The 17,496-nt window shown below is 42.7% G+C and overlaps 2 protein-coding genes across 2 annotated transcripts in view; one reads left to right on the top strand and one right to left on the bottom strand.

Annotated features, from left to right (window-relative positions):
* The window catches only part of FUT10 (fucosyltransferase 10), a 70,078-nt gene that overhangs the window by 19,041 nt on the left and 33,541 nt on the right, over nt 1-17,496 (bottom strand).
* LOC100685953 (chloride intracellular channel protein 1-like) lies at nt 14,828-15,676 on the top strand. The gene is given in 2 exon segments (XM_038560140.1): nt 14,828-14,903; nt 14,906-15,676. Coding segments are annotated over 2 exon segments (708 nt in total). The 3' UTR covers nt 15,538-15,676.

The following is a 17,496-nucleotide window of genomic DNA, read 5'->3' as shown; positions in this document are numbered from 1 at the left end:
CTTAGCCCCTTGTTATCACCATGCCAGGCTTCTAGTTCTCCCTCTCTATTTATTTCTCTCTGAGTCCATCTGGTGAGAATGGGGCAGGAGAAGAAAAAAATGCAAGACTCTTGTTTAAGAAGGGGACATATAAAATCCAAAAATGAGGCTCCCTTGATGAGAGGAACCATCAAATTATTTGAAACCAAAAGTACATGGCTTGTGCAGGTGCTTTGTTGTAAATGCCTCCTCCAAGTTGCCAACTATAACATACAGAACACTGGTGACCAATGTAGCTATGAAGACGGATGAGGTAGAGGCAAAGACCTCCAGTAAAACTCCCATTTAACCAAATGCTAAGTTTTGTCATAAACTCCAAATCCTATCTGCTGTGTTTTTCGACCTTCAATGTAAGAAAGAGATGAAGACTTTCCTGTTGCTAAAAGATCTTACCAAGGAGCCCTCAAGCCATTGGAAATGAAAATCTCTGTAGCTAAAAGACATTAAAGCTCAAGAAACAATGGGCAAAACACCATGGTAGTGGCTGGCGATGGCTCATAAATCGCATGTATTGCTAATCGCCTAGGCCTGGGCCAAACTCACAGTGGCCTCACAGAGTGTGTTCTCATTTCCTGCGTCAGATTAAATCACTTGCTTCATGAAGCTCAAACGACTTCCAGTGTTTGAGATAGCTATTTACAATTGCTACCTCCCTGCTACTGCTGTCTGCAATGAGCTAAACAGCAAATGAAGGCACCTCTGACAGCATCTAAACCTAAACAAAAGAGGGAATTCCAGTTCCTGCTCGGTAATAATTAGAGCGAATGAGAAGAGGAAGAAGGAACCAGAGCAGGAGTGACAGTCTGCAGTGCAGCCTAAAGCACTGATCTCCTCCCCTGCCTCCCCAGACAGAGCTGCAAGGTCACCCAGGGCTTGTTGACAAAGCCACTTCAGAGAGTCCTAGAATGTTGTGCTGCACCCCTACTTCACACTTTCATGGCAAGGCTATATAACCCTGGATTAGGGTTTGTGATCTCTCTCAAGGTATGTGAAGAATTTATTCTTCGTTATTAAAAGCCTCATCTGGGCATCTCTGGGTCTCACCTGATTCTATTGCAGCCAACATACCTGGAGACAGGAGACATAACCACTGACTCAGGGATGCATAGCCACTCCTAAAAAGCAAGATTTAATGAGTTCTACTATTTGGAAAGCATTAAACTGGGAACTCTGAGGCTTCAAAGATGAGCAAAATAAGCTCCAGGGAGTTGATGATTATGAATGTAAATGTTAAGCCATTAGCTGAAATTCAAAGTAGAATAACAGAAATGCAAATAGCCCTGGCAGGAGAAAGAATAGAATAATTATTTCTGACTGGTCAGAGTTTGGGGCTGAACTGCTTATCATCAATACATTAAAAAACAAGCAATTAAAGAAATAAATAAGACTCGATTATTAACTCAGGGCAAACAAATAATCAGTGAACTAGCTGGTTCATCCACGAATATCATTTGCATAGCCATAAAAATGTAGAGTGAATCCTGGTCTATCAAAAACAGTAATATAAGTGGATGGCAGAGATACAAGAAGGGTGAGTGCTTCACTCAGTGCAATCCTCATCAAAATACCATGAACTTTCTTCACAGAGTTGGAATAATACTAAGATTTGTATGGAACAAGAAAAGACCCTGAATAGAGGAATGTTGACAAAGAAAACCAAAGCTGGGGACACCACAATGCCTGACTTCCAGTTGTATTACAAAGCTGTGATCGTCAGGGCACCTGAGTGGCTCAGTGGTTGAGCATCTGCCTTTGGCTCAGGTCCATGATCCCGGGGTCCTGGGATTAAGTCCCACATCAGGCTTCCTGCAGGGAGCCCACTTCTCACTGTGCCTATGTCTCTGCCTCTCTGTGTGTCTCTCATGAATAAATAATAAAATCTAAAACAAAAAACAAAAAACTGTGATCATCAAGACAGTGTGGTACTGGCACAAAAACAGACACATAGATCAATGCAACAGAATAGAGAACCCAGAAATGGCAAAGTAATCTTCAACAAAGCAGGAAAGAATATCCAATGGAAAAAAGACAGTCTCTTCAATAAATGGTGCTGGGAAAATTGGACAGCTACGTGCAGAAGAATAAAACTGGACCATTGTCTTATACCATACACAAAGATAAACTCAAAATCATTGAAGGATCTAAATGTGAGACAAGAATTCATCAAAATCCTAGAGAACACAGGCAGCAACCTCCTTGACCTCAGCTACAGCAACTTCTTGCTAGACACATCTATGAAGGCAAGGGAAACAAAAGCAATAATGAACTACTAGGACTTCATCAAGATAAAAAGCATCTGCACAGAAAAGAAACAGCAAAACTAAAAGGCAACCTACAGAATGGGAAAAGGTATTTGCAAATGACAAATCAGATAAAGGGCTAGTAGCCAAGATCTATAAAGAACTTACCAAGCTCAACACCCATAAAACAAACAATCCAGTCAAGAAATGGGCAGAAGACATGAACAGACATTTCTCCAAAGAAGACCTACACATGGCCAACAAGCACGTGAAAAATGCTCCACATCACTTGTCATCAGGGAAATACAAATCAAAACTACAGTGAGATACCACTTTACACAGGTGAGAATGGCTAAAATTAACAAGACAGGAAACAATAAATGTTGGCGAAGATGTGGAGAAAGGGGAACCGTCTTGCAGGTGATGGGAATGCAAGCTGGTGCAGCCACTCTGGAAAACAGTGTGACAAACCACGAGAGACTCCTAACTCTGGGAAACAAGCAAAGTGTTGTGGAAGGGAGGTGGGTGGGGGGATGGGGTCACTGGGTGACAGGCACTAAGGAGGGCACTTGATGGAATGAGCACTGGATGCTATACTGTATGTTGGCAAACAGAATTGAAATACAATTTTAAAAATTAATTTAAAAAAAAAAAAGATGAGTGCTTGAGTAGGAAAGGGTAAAAGCATAAACCCTCATCTTCCAAGACAGAGTTAGTAGATAATGCCTCATACTGAAAAACCATTAAATAGTAATGCCACCATACTATTTAGAGATCTGGAGATAACACACCAAAGAAGTCATCAGATACAAGTCTTGAGTAGTCACCTGAGGAACAAACTACTTGCTATTTAAACTTGGGGTGTGTATAGCTTTGATAAAGACTAAAAGAAAGCAAACAGAAGAGTATATAGAAGTGTCTCTCTCTCCATGAACAAGAAACCTGGGTCCCTTCCCTCTATTAACAGTTTCTTATGTATTCTGCGTTTCTTTTGCATTTTTTTTTTTTAAAAATGCATGGATGGAAGGAAAAAAGGAAGGAAGGAAGTTAAGAAGGGAGAGAGGGAAGGAAGGTAAATACTACATTTAACTATATCTAGGAAAAATAAATGGTAAGATGTACCATTATTTTTGGTATCACTAAGAAAAGTATTTCCAATTAAACTACGATCTTGAATTTTTATGTATACTTATTAAAAGAGTTCTTTTAGATTTGCTTATAGATTTTTGTCATTTATCACTCTTGGGAATACTTAGAAAGATATAAGTTAAATTAGTTAAAATATCTAAAATGTCTTTAGATTCACAGTCCAACTCTTTGAATCATTTTTGAATCTTTGATCTTTGTGGTTTTCTACACAATGTTTCAGTCTGCACCATTAAGGCTTTGAGCCAAACAGCATTGCTTAAAAGTATGCAGCACCATCATCTCTGGGATTTTCTTCCAAACCACTGACACCACCCCCACGTTTTGATGCCAGTGCTTTCCTTGGCATTATCAGAAGGTGTCAGTCAAAGAAAGTTTTCAGACAGAGTTACCTGGGTGCCTCAGTCAGTTAAGCATCCTACTCTTGATTTTGGCTCAGTTAATGATCTAAGGATCATGAGATCAAGGTCTGAGTTGGGCTCTACGCTGGGCATGGAGCCTGCTTAAGAGGCTCTCTCTCCTTCTCCCTCCCTCCTCTCTCTCCCTCTCAAAAAAGAAAAAGAAGAAGAAGAAGAAAGAAAGTTTTCAGACATTAACTTGGTCTATATTCTTTCCTCAATTGGTCCTAGTTCATGGCCACGAGGGCTGTCACAACTGCATTCCTGCTTTTGCTGACGGTGATTAAAGGGAGGCTAACTACAAAATGCATGGTGATTTTAGAGATGTTAAAATTTGAACAGGAAAAGTGCTTTTTAGAACTAAGTAAATTTTTTTTTACATAGATGAAAACATACTGTACATACTACGTGAACCCAGCAATAACCATGAAACTACCACGGAGCTATTTCAACGTCAGTGAATGCAGAGTTGCCCAGTTCTTTTTAATGACCACATAGTATTATTCCATTTACTGTATGTACTTAGTCACTTCAGTATTCTCCCCATTGTTCCACTTTATGGGACAGAGGCTGAACTCTGAAAATTGGGTCGTGAAACAGCTATTTTCGTAAGTTGGGTGCACTTCTTCCTAAGGCACTTGATACTCTGACATCTTCACCAGCAGCTAAGACTTCAGTGCACACCATCTGTGAGTCTGTCCTTAGACTCTCTGCTGGAGGGACATTTTACATAAATCAATCTTCAATACAGCAATCAATCTCCAAGCTAATAACATCCACTGAAATCAGTGATTGAGACTACTACTGAGTGCTTTTTCCAAAGCAAGTCTATCCTCCTGGTACATATGGGACTGCCAAATAACTTTATTCCACTTAGCCTTTGGGCCACATTCAACTTAGTGGGAAGCTAGGACCTGGAGAAATAAACTCTCCTTATTCTCAAGACTTCCAGTGTCCTACTCCATTTAATCATCATAGAGTCTCTCCGTCCTCAAGAGAGAAACAGTGCAGAAGAAAGCCTTGCCCTCCAAAGATCATCATGCCTGATACTCCCAGCTTGATTTTCTAATGTACATGTCATTACAGAAACCACAACACAACAAACGTGGTCAAGAATTTTAGATCTACATTAGGAGTCCTTAATAATATGATGTATTAATTATATTCTATAGGCCCAGGTTTAATACTATAAATAAGTAAGATCTACCTATCTCTCCTATTGCAGTCATAAAGGGTAAAACAGTAAATGCATAAAGGAAAGGACATAAACATTTTCCTATAATTTTTATTTCATTTAAATTTTTTCATCAAACTTCTAGGAAATATATGCACTATATGAAAAATTCTACTTGTGCCACGGGTGCCTGGGTGTCTCAGTCAGTTAAATATCTGCCTTCCCAGAGTCCTGGGATCAAGCCCCACAGTGGGCTCCCCATGGAGCAGAGTCTGCTTCTCCCTCTGTCTCTGCCTCTCTCTCTCTCTCTCTCTCATGCTCACTCTCTCTCAAATAAATAAAATCTTTACAAAAATAAATAAGTAAACAATAAAAGAATGAGCAGAGTAGAGGGGAGATGGAAGAGGAGAAGAAACATTACCTATATTCCCAAAGAAAAGCAGTGTTTAACATCGGGGTGTTTTGAGTTTATTAATGTGCATGTGTCAGTGTGTGAAAGATTCAAAAAAGAACATACGTATTACAACATTTGAGTACAATCACTACTGATGTAAAAAAAAAAAGACTTTATAGTGATACTAATTTATGCTTTATTGCCCATACTCAAATATGAGATTTGTCCCCAAATGCCATATCCTGTAGAAACCATGACTCAAAGAACAGAATGGGCCCCAAAAATCAGAAACTAAGCCTAACAAGGGAAGCCTTAGAGGCAAGGCGCCTTACCTCATGGCCCAGTGATCTCTGCCCTCCACAGCTGCAATGCATGTGAGCAGGTAGCCAGGAAGTGAGCAGATGTAAGAAAGAGTACAAACAGAGTGGCTCGGAGCCGGATAGCAGCATCCAAAGCTTGGGGGTGGTTGGACGTGCTCAGGCAGGTGAGGTCCAGAGCTCTGGGCTGCCATAGCCATCAGATGACCGTGTGGGAAAATGACAGAGTGGAAGGATGTCTTCTGTGATATGTTGAACTACTGCACAAAACAGGCCCACCTATCCTAATTGAATAAATTAATGCCTTGATTGCTAAGCTATTTTTAATCAGGTTGTTGATACTTCTAGCCTCAAGCAGTTGGATGTCATTGGCATTGGTCTGTGACCTGACGTTTGGGAAGTCTGTATGCTGGCGTATTGAGATGCGGTGTAGTTTGATGAGACCTTTCCTGCTCTTTTCCTAAAACAGGCTCCATTGCTATAGCCAATGGACTTCTAGAGGTGAAGACTTTTGAAAGAAAAGCTTTCCAAGTTGCCCACCTCCTCATGTTCATTGTCCCCCATTCAGTTATCTTGTGACTTTTGGTCTGGACCTGAACGACAGCATTCACTGTTCTCAGCTGCAATTATGTGTGCACCCGCCTCGCCTTCCACCAGACAGGGAGATCTTTCAGGACCCGTGTCTTGTTAATCTTTGTCTGCAGAACCTAACATAATGCCTGAGATGTAGTAAATACTCCAAGATATTTGGAAATTAAACAAATGCATTTTCAGATCTTATTTGGCAGAAATCAGGCCTTAGCTTCTCTGGCAATAAGAGAGAGGTAAAGAAAGAACACGAAGTAAAAGTAGAAATTGGTGCTAACAGGAAGTTTGTACCAAAGGGATAGAGCTCAAATGTGGAACACTCAAGAACTCTAAAAAAGTCTTAAAGTTAAAGCATTGAAAGCCCTTCATACAGGTGTTATCTGCAAATTTTTTCAGTCCTATCACAACCTGGGAATTTCAGTTCTCATTCCTAGCAGTTTGATCTCATGACTTTATCTCCACTCAATGAGGTCAATAGGTTTCTGTAAACATAATGGGACATATTAAGTTAGGGAGAAACGGATGAAGTGAATTGATGAGAAAGCCCCTACATCATCTCAGTAACACTCTCCTGCCTCATTTATTTGGATAAGTATAGCAATTTTATTTTACTTACTTATGATTACAGCTCATGGAGAATTAGTTAGTGATACTACCACCTCATAGAAAAGTTATGTGAAGTCTTAGCAACACTTTGGCACTTTGGTTATTAATTCTTAGCACAAACTTTTTTTTTTTCTTCTTCACAGAGTCGATGATTTGAGAAGGAATTAGTGGCTTCTAAAAATGGAAAAAGGTATATCAAGGAACTGCTCTTGGGCAGCCCTGGTGGCTCAGCGGTTTAGCGCCGTCCTTTGGCCCAGGGCCTGATCCTGGAGACATGGGATCTAGTTCCACGTCGGGCTCCCTGCATGGAGCCTGCTTCTCTTTCTGCCTGTGTCTCTGCCATTCTCTCTCTGTCTCTCATGAATAAATTAATAAAATCTTAAAAAAAAAAAAAAAAAAAAGAACTAGGCTTTTAACCCGAGCTTTGGTGTGGAAGACCTTGCAGGTGGAGGTAATAACATCTTGACCATTCCATGAGGACCACATTTCCATCAGTGTTCATGATACGGAAATCTCTCAGTGGTCAGTAATGGGAAAACATGAAAATTCATTCTAAATCTGAGCTCATACAAAGTCCATGAAATTATAACTGGCTGTTAAATCAACAACTGAGTGGCAAGTTTTTTGAGAAGTTTTTTTTTTTTTTTTTTTTAAGATTTTATTTATTTATTCATGATAGTCACACAGAGAGAGACAGAGAGGCAGAGACACAGGCAGAGGGAGAAGCAGGCTCCACGCAGGGAGCCCGACGTGGGATTTGATCCGGGGTCTCCAGGATCGCGCCCTGGGCCAAAGGCAGGCGCCAAACCGCTGCGCCACCCAGGGATCCCTTGAGAAGTTTTATACAAATCAAATGTATAAGTAAGCAATAAATAAGATTTTATTAAAAGCAGAGCAAATTTCCAACTTGCTGTTTGAGCTTGCAAAATTTAATTATCCTTTTCTGTTTTGTTTCAAAGTTTTTACATGTAAAAAGAATTCAAACTTTGAGGAGCAATGGTACAACCTTTTTGAGGCCAATCTGGCAGTTGGTACCAAAATTTTAATTTAATTTATCCATTGACACAGCAAATCCATTCTTAGATCTTTGGAGAAATAACAGCACATACGAGCAGAGACATACAAGTAAGTTGTAGTAACATGACAAAAAAAATAGCAATACTTAAATAACCATGGACAAGGGATGATTAAATGAATTTAGATACCTTCATTCTACTGAGTCAACATCGCTTTATATTCTAACCTGAAAAAAAAATTTAAACGTATGTTTTGGAGGGAAAACCTATATATATCTATGGTATGATTCAATGCAGGAAAAAAAAAAAAAAAACAGAGATGCCTGGGGCTCAGTGGTTGAGCATCTGCCTTCAGCTGACCCGGAGTCCCGGAATCAAGTCCCATATTGGGACTTGGGACTTCCCTGCAGGAAGCCTGTTTCTCCCTCTGCCTATGTCTCTGCCTTTCTCTGTGTGTCTTTCATGGATAAATAAATAAAATCTTAAAAAAAAAAAAAAAAACTACAGGTTAAATTCAATTACACATCAATTTCTGGAATGATAGACAATAATCTGACTGGGACAGAGACTGAGAAAGTAAAGGTAAAATTTCATTTTTCACTTCTTTACTGTTTTTAGTGATATATTCATGTATTACTTGTGTAATTTTTATGCATTTTTTAAAGATTTATGTATTTATTTGAGAGAGAGAGAAAAGAGAGAGAGAGCATACGTGGAGGGCTGAGGCAGAGGGAGAGAGAGAAGCAGACTCTCCTGCTCAGCCCAAACATGGGGCTTGATCCCAGCATTCTGGGATCATGACCTGAGCCGAGGGCAGATGCTTACTTGACTGAACCACCCAGGCACCTTTACTTGTGTAATTTTTAAAGATTAAAGGAATAAACAAGACACCTCTCTGAGAAGAAGCATAAAAAAACTTCACAGACTTTGTATGATATGTAAAAGCTCACAAATATACTCCCAAACTGCCATAACATCCCCACTGCTACTTAGAAAATATTGCCCTTGGAATCCTGTAGGCTCGTAAGAGTATCATATTTCAGAATTTATGTGGAAAATTATATAACACAGTTAACTGCCAGGCATGTCATCCACCCCAAAAGGAAAGCTAGCAGATTATAATTTACTTAAACGTCAACAGGTGAATATGTTTTGCTAACACCCAGCTAATGAACTATTTCAGATGTAAATGAGACATTAGCACACGTCCTCAGAGAAGCGAGTTTAGAGTAATACATTGCAGTTCAGCTGAAAAATTGGTTGGGGGGATCCCTGGGGTGGCTCAGCGGTTTAGCGCCTGCCTTCAGCCCGGGCGTGGTCCTAGAGTCCCAGGATCAAGTCCCGCGTTGGGCTCCCAGCATGGGGCCTGCTTCTCCCTCTGCCTGTCTCTGCCTCTCTCTCTCTGGGTCTTTCATGAATGAATAAATAAATAAAATCTAAAAAAAAGAAAAACTGGTTGGACGGGATGCCTATGTGGTTCAGTGGTTGAGCATCTGTCTTTGCCTCAGGTCCTGATCCTGGGGGTCCTGGGATAGAGTCCCCATATCCAGCTCCCCACAGGGAGCCTGCTTTTCCCTCTGCCTATGTCTCTGCCTCTGTGTGTGTGTGTGTCTCTCTCTCATGAATAAATAAATAAAATCTTTAAAAAAAGAAAAATTGGCTCAAGTTTTAAAATTAAGTGCATCAAAATAATCAAGCCGGAGTCTATCAAACCATGCACCTTGACACAATAATAATTACTAGCTAATCTTGGTGCTTTCAAATACATACTTTGTAATCTTGATTACATTTAAACTTTTAAGTGTCAGAGCTCTTTAAACAGTATTCTGGGGATCCCTGGGTGGCGCAGCGGTTTAGCGCCTGCCTTTGGCCCAGGGCACGATCCTGGAGACCCGGGATCGAATCCCACATCGGGCTCCCGGTGCATGGAGCCTGCCTCTCCCTCTGCCTGTGCCTCTGCCTCTCTCTCTCTCTCTCTGTGTGACTATCATAAATAAATAAAAATTAAAAAAAAAAATCGTAATGGAATCACTTTAAAAAAAAAAAAAAACAGTATTCTGGAAAGGAGGATATTCATAAAACATAATATATCCTTAATAAATTAGGTAACCAAAATATTAAAAAAAAATCATTAGTTGAAATCAACTGATTCCAACTGCTGCAAACCTCAGCCACCCCACAGCCGGACTGCTCCCAGAAGGAACACCTCCCCACCCGAGGTGGGCTCCTTGTCACTGACAGCCTCAAGGTGAAGAAACATAAAGTGTCCATTTTTCATGCCCTTTCTCTATTGTTTAGAAGCTCATACCACTAGTGCTTTAGAGTACCTACAAGAGGGGGCTAGGGTGACAAACTTGTCCCAATTTGCCTGGGACCCGTCTGGTCTTACCACTGAAAATCCTGTATTCGAGGAACTCCTTGAGTCCAGGCCAACGCGGGACAGTTGGTCCCCCCACCTCAGGGCCACACTCCTATCAAAGAAAACAATGCCCAGACCCTCTATAGCCTCCACCTGGGCAGAAGAGGCATGAATTATGCCCAACCAAGTCTTATTCCTTGTCATGTACGATGGAGGCTAAAAATCAGTTTCATTTCTTCTTGATTAGAAAAGAGAGAAATCTCAAAAATATGCAGGGGTGACAGAAGCCAGACAAAAGAGTGTACTTGGTGGACAATTCAATATATAAAGCCCCTAAACTAGCAAAACGAACCTATGGTGACAGAAATCAAGTCAGTGGTCTCCCGGGTCAGGGGGAGGTGCGAGGAGCAAGGGGGACGCTGCCTAACAGAGGCATCAGGGAACCTCCTAGGGAGGAGTGGATGCTCTATATCTCCATTCCTACATGTGTCAAAACTCACCAACTGCTGACTTAAGATGTGTGCACTTATGATACGCAAACTTCACCTTTCAGGAGTTGGTTTTAAAAATAAGAGTGAGGGGCACCTGGGTGGCTCAGTTGGTTAAGTGTCCGACTCTGGTTTTGGCTCAAGTCGTGCTCTCAGGGTCGTGGGACGGAGTCCTGCTTTGGGCTCTGCGCTCAGCAGAGGGTCTGCTCGGATTCTGTCTCCCTCTCCCTCTGTCCCTCCCACTTGTGTGCTCTCTCGCTCTCTCTAAAATAAATAAATCAATCTTTAAAAAAATAATAACAATAGATATTCCATCACCCAAAAGACGCAGAACTGACTGGAGCACTATGTTTTAGGGATGCTATTGGAGGGATTTCAGGGGCATGGAGCAGATCAAGTGCTGTGGTGACGTTCAGCAAACACTTGGAGCATCCTAAGGGCACAGCACATCACCTCGCTCCTTCACGGGAAATATTCAAAACTCACTTGGAATGTGTGCAGCCATCCATCGCAAGAAACTGTACGGATTCCTTCTCTAGAAATATCAAAAGAAAAGCATCCCTAACGTTCTTCCATCTTACGATGTTTTATTCTTGTTACAACTGTAAACTCATCAAATGACCAGAAGACCAGAAGGACAGTCAGCAGAGAGGGAGGCGGTGCGGATTTCAGGCCCTCTAAATAATGCAACAGAGCAGCCCAGCATAAACAGCTTCTAGTACAGGGATAATCCCAGCAGTGGGAACCTAATCTAATAAGAACGTGTGAAGTGGCTTTGGTTCAGGAGGTAGTCTCCGTTTTGACCTTGGTGCCTTATTTACTTACTTTAAGGAAATGTCTGAGGGTTGGCTAGATACTAAAGAACAGAGGCACCGACTTCCAGGATGAAAGTACCCGGGAAGGGACCAGAGGTCCCAAACAGATGTCCTTCAATGCATCATTATTAAGTGACCCTTCTTTGGGAAATAGTCCTTGAATATTTTATTTTTTGAGTGTTTTCTTGCCCTGATCCAAGGAAACTATCACTTCTCAGTTTCCTGCCCCTTCTGTGATTCTAACACTGCCCAGAGGATTGGTATGCACTGCAAATAGTTGGCATCTGAGGCGGGAAATGACGGAATCTGCTCTACTGCTTAGCAGGTCTGAGACAGGCAGGCGTGTCGCACTCACAGGAGGGGAGGTACTGCCTACTAGCAGTTACTGTGAGAGGGAGAGTGGTCCAGTCTTTAGAAGGCCTATAGGGAAGTGTCCATGAACTTAACGCTGGAAATTTCTCAAGTGAAAATCCAGGATCTCCCACTGGGTACATATTTGGCAAAGACTAAGACTCATGAGCGTTTGGGTGTATGCATGCCTGTACATTTCCATTTGCCAAACGTCTGCTGGTTCCTGTTAGCCCAGTAAAGCAGCTCTTGCACTGCACCAACAGAGCCAAACATCTTCCCAGAATTATTTCCCGATTGGGAAATGGAAAGTTATTGGGTTGACTCTCCCATCTGATGGTATGTGATGAAGTCCAGTACATAGCTGAGATCCTGGCCCAGTGAAGCATCAGAGCCAATTCTTTCTTCTGCAACTCGAAAGCTGAGCTGGCATGCACGGACCTGATGCAGTGCCGTCTGCCCAAACCAGATCCTTCAGCAGCCTGCCTGTTACTGATGACCACCCGGAATAGCTGTTGCACTCTGGCTTCCCACCATACTGCCAGGCCCCCAGTCTAATAATGAGCGGGGGCTCGCCGCTGGGTATTATGGTCCAGGCCATTCAGATGCCAAGGCTTGAAAATAAATCCTCCCACAGTAACTTGGAGCTAGTGCTCAGGAAAAATAATGGCACCACAGAGATACCTCGGAGCTTGCATGAAAGGAATTAGAGGATTAGAATTGGCGAATGACGTAATGAGAAAAATAGCACATCCACTGATCCAAGGTACATAAGAAAATTAAGATAGAATAACACAGAATCAGGATGAAGGAGCGAGACAGGGAAATGCTGAAGTAGTTTTAATCTACAGCATGGCTGGAGGAGGGCCAAAATGAACCACAGAGTAATATTTTTATTTTCTATTAATCTGTTCCCTAGTAGATATGCTGAAGAGGATGTGCTGGTTTCAACTTTACTGAAGGGCGCGCTCTCTCTCTTTCTCAAAATGAAAAATTGCACAATACCATTAGTTAATAAGAAAAGGAATCTTTAAAGAAAAATCTTCATTTTGGATTTAAAACAATACACCAGGGCAGCCCCGGTGGCGCAGCGGTTTGGCGCCATCTGCAGCCCGGGTTGTGATCCTGGAGACCCAGGATCGAGTCCCACGTCGGGCTCCCTTTGTGGAGCCTGCTTCTCCCTCTGCCTGTGTCTCTACCTCTCTCTGTGTGTCTCTACTGAATAAATAAATAAAATCTTTAAAAAATAAAAATAAAAATAAATAAAACAATACACCACATGAAGAGAGAGTAATCTGGAACACCATCTCAGGACTGGCTCTAAATAAAGCACATGTGCATGTCACTGAGTAGCAACAGAGAGCTCTGAATCTGAAAACCTCTTCATTGTACTTGCCAGGGCTTTCAACCTCTGAGCTCAGAACAGACATGTGACAATTCCTAAGTTCTCATTCACTAGTTGGACAACAGAAGTCAAAAACCTTGTGCACATCACACATCCCACTTTGATGGAGTTGATTTATGTAGATTGACTAAATAGCAATGCATTGTATTTTTTTTAAAGACTTTATTTATTTATTAATGAGACACAGAGAGAGAGAGAGAGAGAGAGAGAGCAGCAGAGGGAGAAGCAGGCTCTATGCAGGGAGCCCAATGTGGGACTTGACCCCAGGTCTCCAGGATCAGGCCCTTGGCTGAAGGAGGCGCTAAACCGCTGAGCCACCGGGCTGCCCCAATGTATTGTATTTAAAGCCCATCCTTACTTAATATGCATTTTCAAGATCTTTTTTTTTAAAGATTTTGTTTATTTGAGAGAGAGGCAGAAAGCATGAGCAAGGAGCAAGGGCAGAGTGAGAGGGAGAGGGAGAAGCAGACTCCTTCCTGAGCAGGGAGCCCCATGTGGGGCTTGATCCGAGGACTCCAAGATCATGACCTGAGCCAAAGGCAGACACTTAACCAACTGAGCCACCCAGGTGCCCCCCCCCCCCCAACGATCTTTAGTCTAAAGAAGTGGGACAGTAAAATCGTCACCAGTAGTGAAACTTACAACCTTTGAAATGAAGATTACCATGTTACTTGTTTGAATAAGGCCTCAAAATGTCTTCAGAGACATTAAATACAGAGCCAAAGAAAACAGAAGTGAAGCCCTGGGAATAAAGAGTAAGCCAGGATGAGAATTTAAAAAGGCGTCAAAGACTGATCCTCAGCAACGATTGTATAACTAGAGCCGCAGGGTGAGTCAGACAACTCCGTCCAATCACACAGTGGGAGGGTGGGGGGGGGTGGGGGGGGGGAGACAGGATGGAAAGTTCCTGGGCCTGATTCACAGGCATCGGCCTGGTGGCGGCAGAGCTTGCTAGGCCATGAGTTTTACTCCCATTTTGGAAAGCTATCAAATGTCTGTCTTCTCCACCACGACCTCTGTGCTTCCCTGCTCACTTGGGCACACATACTAATTGCATCAAACAAGGCAGGGAGGGCTGCAGTGAGCGAGGCCCCAGTGATGCTGGATGAAGGCATCGGTACCCTCCGCCAGAACCATGCATCATGCATCCACAAAAAGCCTGTTCTCATACACAGAATCAATGTCATCAATCTAATACACGGACTCAATCAATGTAACCCAGGCCATCAATGTATATATACCATAAGGAGATTGCACCCTCTAAAATCAGCTAAATGGAATAACCTGACATTATCTTTCCTTCAAAGGGCATAAGCTCTGTAGCTCTTAATCAAAATAGAATTAAACAAATCTTCCTTAGTTTAACTGTATTCTTCTTTCTTTATTCCCATACAACACCTTGCCTTATTTCTTTCTCTCTTTACTTTTAAAAAACAATTCCCCCAAAGTTGACTTGGACAATAAAAGAGTCTCTCCTTGGTCCCCATCACAACCATGGCTGAAGAACAACCTCAGGTTGAACTGTTCGTGAAGGCCGGCAGTGATGGGGCCAAGATTGGAAACTGCCCCTTCTCCAGAGACTGTTCATGGTACTCTGGCTCAAAGGAGTAACCTTCAACGTAACCACTGTTGACACCAAGAGGCGGACCAAGACAGTACAGAAGCTGTGCCCAGGAGGGCAGCTCCCATTCCTTCTGTACGGCACTGAAGTGCACACAGACACCAACAAGATTGAGGAGTTTCTGGAGGCAGTGCTGTGCCCTCCCAGGTACCCCAAGCTGGCAGCTCTGAACCCTGAATCCAACACGGCTGGGCTGAACATATTTGCCAAATTTTCTGCTTACATCAAGAATTCAAACCCGGCACTCAATGATAATCTGGAGAAGGGGCTCCTGAAAGCCCTGAAAGTTTTAGACAATTACTTGACATCCCCCCTCCCAGAAGAAGTGGATGAGACCAGTGCTGAGGATGAGGGCATCTCACAGAGGAAGTTTCTGGATGGCAATGAGCTCACTCTGGCTGACTGCAACCTCTTGCCAAAACTCCACATAGTACAGGTGGTGTGTAAGAAATACAGGGGATTCTCCATCCCAGAGGTGTTCTGCGGAACGCATCGGTACTTGCGTAATGCCTATGCTCGGGAAGAGTTTGATGATGAGGAGATCGAGCTGGCTTATGAGCAAGTGGCCAAGGCCCTCAAATAAGTCCCTCCTGAGGCTCCGTCTCTCCTCTCCATTTTCTCCACAAAGACACCAGCTGGTTTTCACGTGGCTACCCAAAGGACACACTTCAAAATGGCCAGTGGGCAAAGAATCCTGAAGCGCTTCTACAGGGCTGGCTGGGGGGCTGGAGGGGATGATGGGGAATCTAGGTAAGATTTTTAGTGTGGGGTGGTGCGGGTAGGACAGTGTATTTCAGTAATAAAACACAGATTGGAAAATAAATAAATAAATAAATAAATAAATAAATAAATAAATAAATAAATAAATAAAATAAAATAAAATAAAATAAAAAAATAAAAGAGTCTCTCCTTGACCACACTCTAATTGTGTTCTACTGAGCTCTTTGTAAACCAGGCCCTGACCTCTGTGCTTTTGGGTTTGTCCCTGCATCACCTGGTTTCAGCAAGAACCCCTCAGCCAGGATCCTCTAGATGGATCATCTTTGATGTCTGACTGGGTTCCTCATCTGCCACCATTCCCCAGGTGGTGTGGTCATCCTGGCGGGCCCTCAGCAAGAATCCTGTTAGGTCGGCTGAGCCAGAACCTCCCCACCCTACTGTTTCATGCTGGTCATTTCCCTCCATGGACATCCCACCTGCTCCGCAGCTATACATTCCCACTCGCTCATGCTATATCTGGAGTTGAGCCCAATCTCTCTCATACTGCAAGACCCCATTGCCATGGTCCCCACACCTTGAATAAAGTGTGTCCTCCCTTAAATCAAGTCTTCCTTACCACCATTAGTGAAAGTGTCATTAATAATCTTTTTTTAAGATTTATTTATTTGAGAGATAAAGGCAGAAGGAGAGAGAGAATCTCAAGCAGACTTCCCAGTGAGCACAGAGCCCAACACAGCACGACCCCGAGATCATGACCTGAGCCGAATCAAGAGTCGGACACTTAACCGAAGGCCACCAAGGCACCTTGAATGATTATTTCTTTAGCAACACCTCAACTCACAGGCAGGGTTAGCAAAACGGAGCTCAGGGCCTGGCTCCCTGTGGTGAACACTCTCCTACTTGGCTAAACACAAAGTCACCTCTTCCCCATCTTCAAATCTCACTAAAATAACCAGAAACAAACAAACAAAAGATTCAAACCTACAAGGACTAAAAATTAGGAGAAAAGGCTGAACCAGGTGAGGGATTGAAATGCGGAGCAAGTGGACCCTGGAGGAGGGTGTGGGGGTGCAGGGGTAGGGGGAGCTGACTGGGAAGCCAAAGGGACTGGAGAAGGTGGGAGGTAGATGAAAAGACAAAAAGACAAGATAACTGAAGAATCTAATTCTGGAGCAGCAGAGGTCCAGGCTCCCTCTCTCTCACATGCAGCCTGTGATCAACACACCCCCAGCCAGGCCACTGCAGACTCATTCTCTCCATATTGTTGAAATGAAAGTGTCCATACTTGGTCATGTCAGGCACACGAGAGGGCAGAGTGGCATCCAGAGCTATAAACAGGAGAGTTTGAGGAAAATGGGCAGTGGGGATGTACTTCTACCAGCTTCCAGAATGTGGACAGTCACCTTTTACGTTACCCAAACACTTCCTTTCAGAAACCAAGCAGCTCCTGAGAGAAGGCCCACATCTACTGCCACAAGAGTAGTTAGTTATGTCACATTAGTGCATCCAGAAAACAAAGACAGGGAAAGAAAAAAATTAAATTAAAACCAATATAACAAAACCTTTCAGCGTAATGGGGTAGTTGGAACATAAAACAGAAATCTCCCGGAAGCAGAAGAGATAGGGAGAGAAAAGAGAAAAAAAATAACACATACAAAATCTAGGAGACCCAATGTCTACTTCATGGCAGTTTCAAAAATGGAGATCAGAGAAGATGATGTGATGAATAAAATGAGATATGTTTTCAGAACCAAATGACATAAGCCTCCAGGCTGAGAGGGTACAAAGTGCCCGTCCCATGAGAGAAAAGGTCCCCACACCA

This window comes from Canis lupus, chromosome 16 (genome assembly GCF_011100685.1).
Source record: "Canis lupus familiaris isolate Mischka breed German Shepherd chromosome 16, alternate assembly UU_Cfam_GSD_1.0, whole genome shotgun sequence".
Classification (NCBI taxonomy): domain Eukaryota; kingdom Metazoa; phylum Chordata; class Mammalia; order Carnivora; family Canidae; genus Canis; species Canis lupus.
Note: the sequence above shows the minus strand (reverse complement) of the source record. Positions and strands in the feature narration are given on the sequence as shown.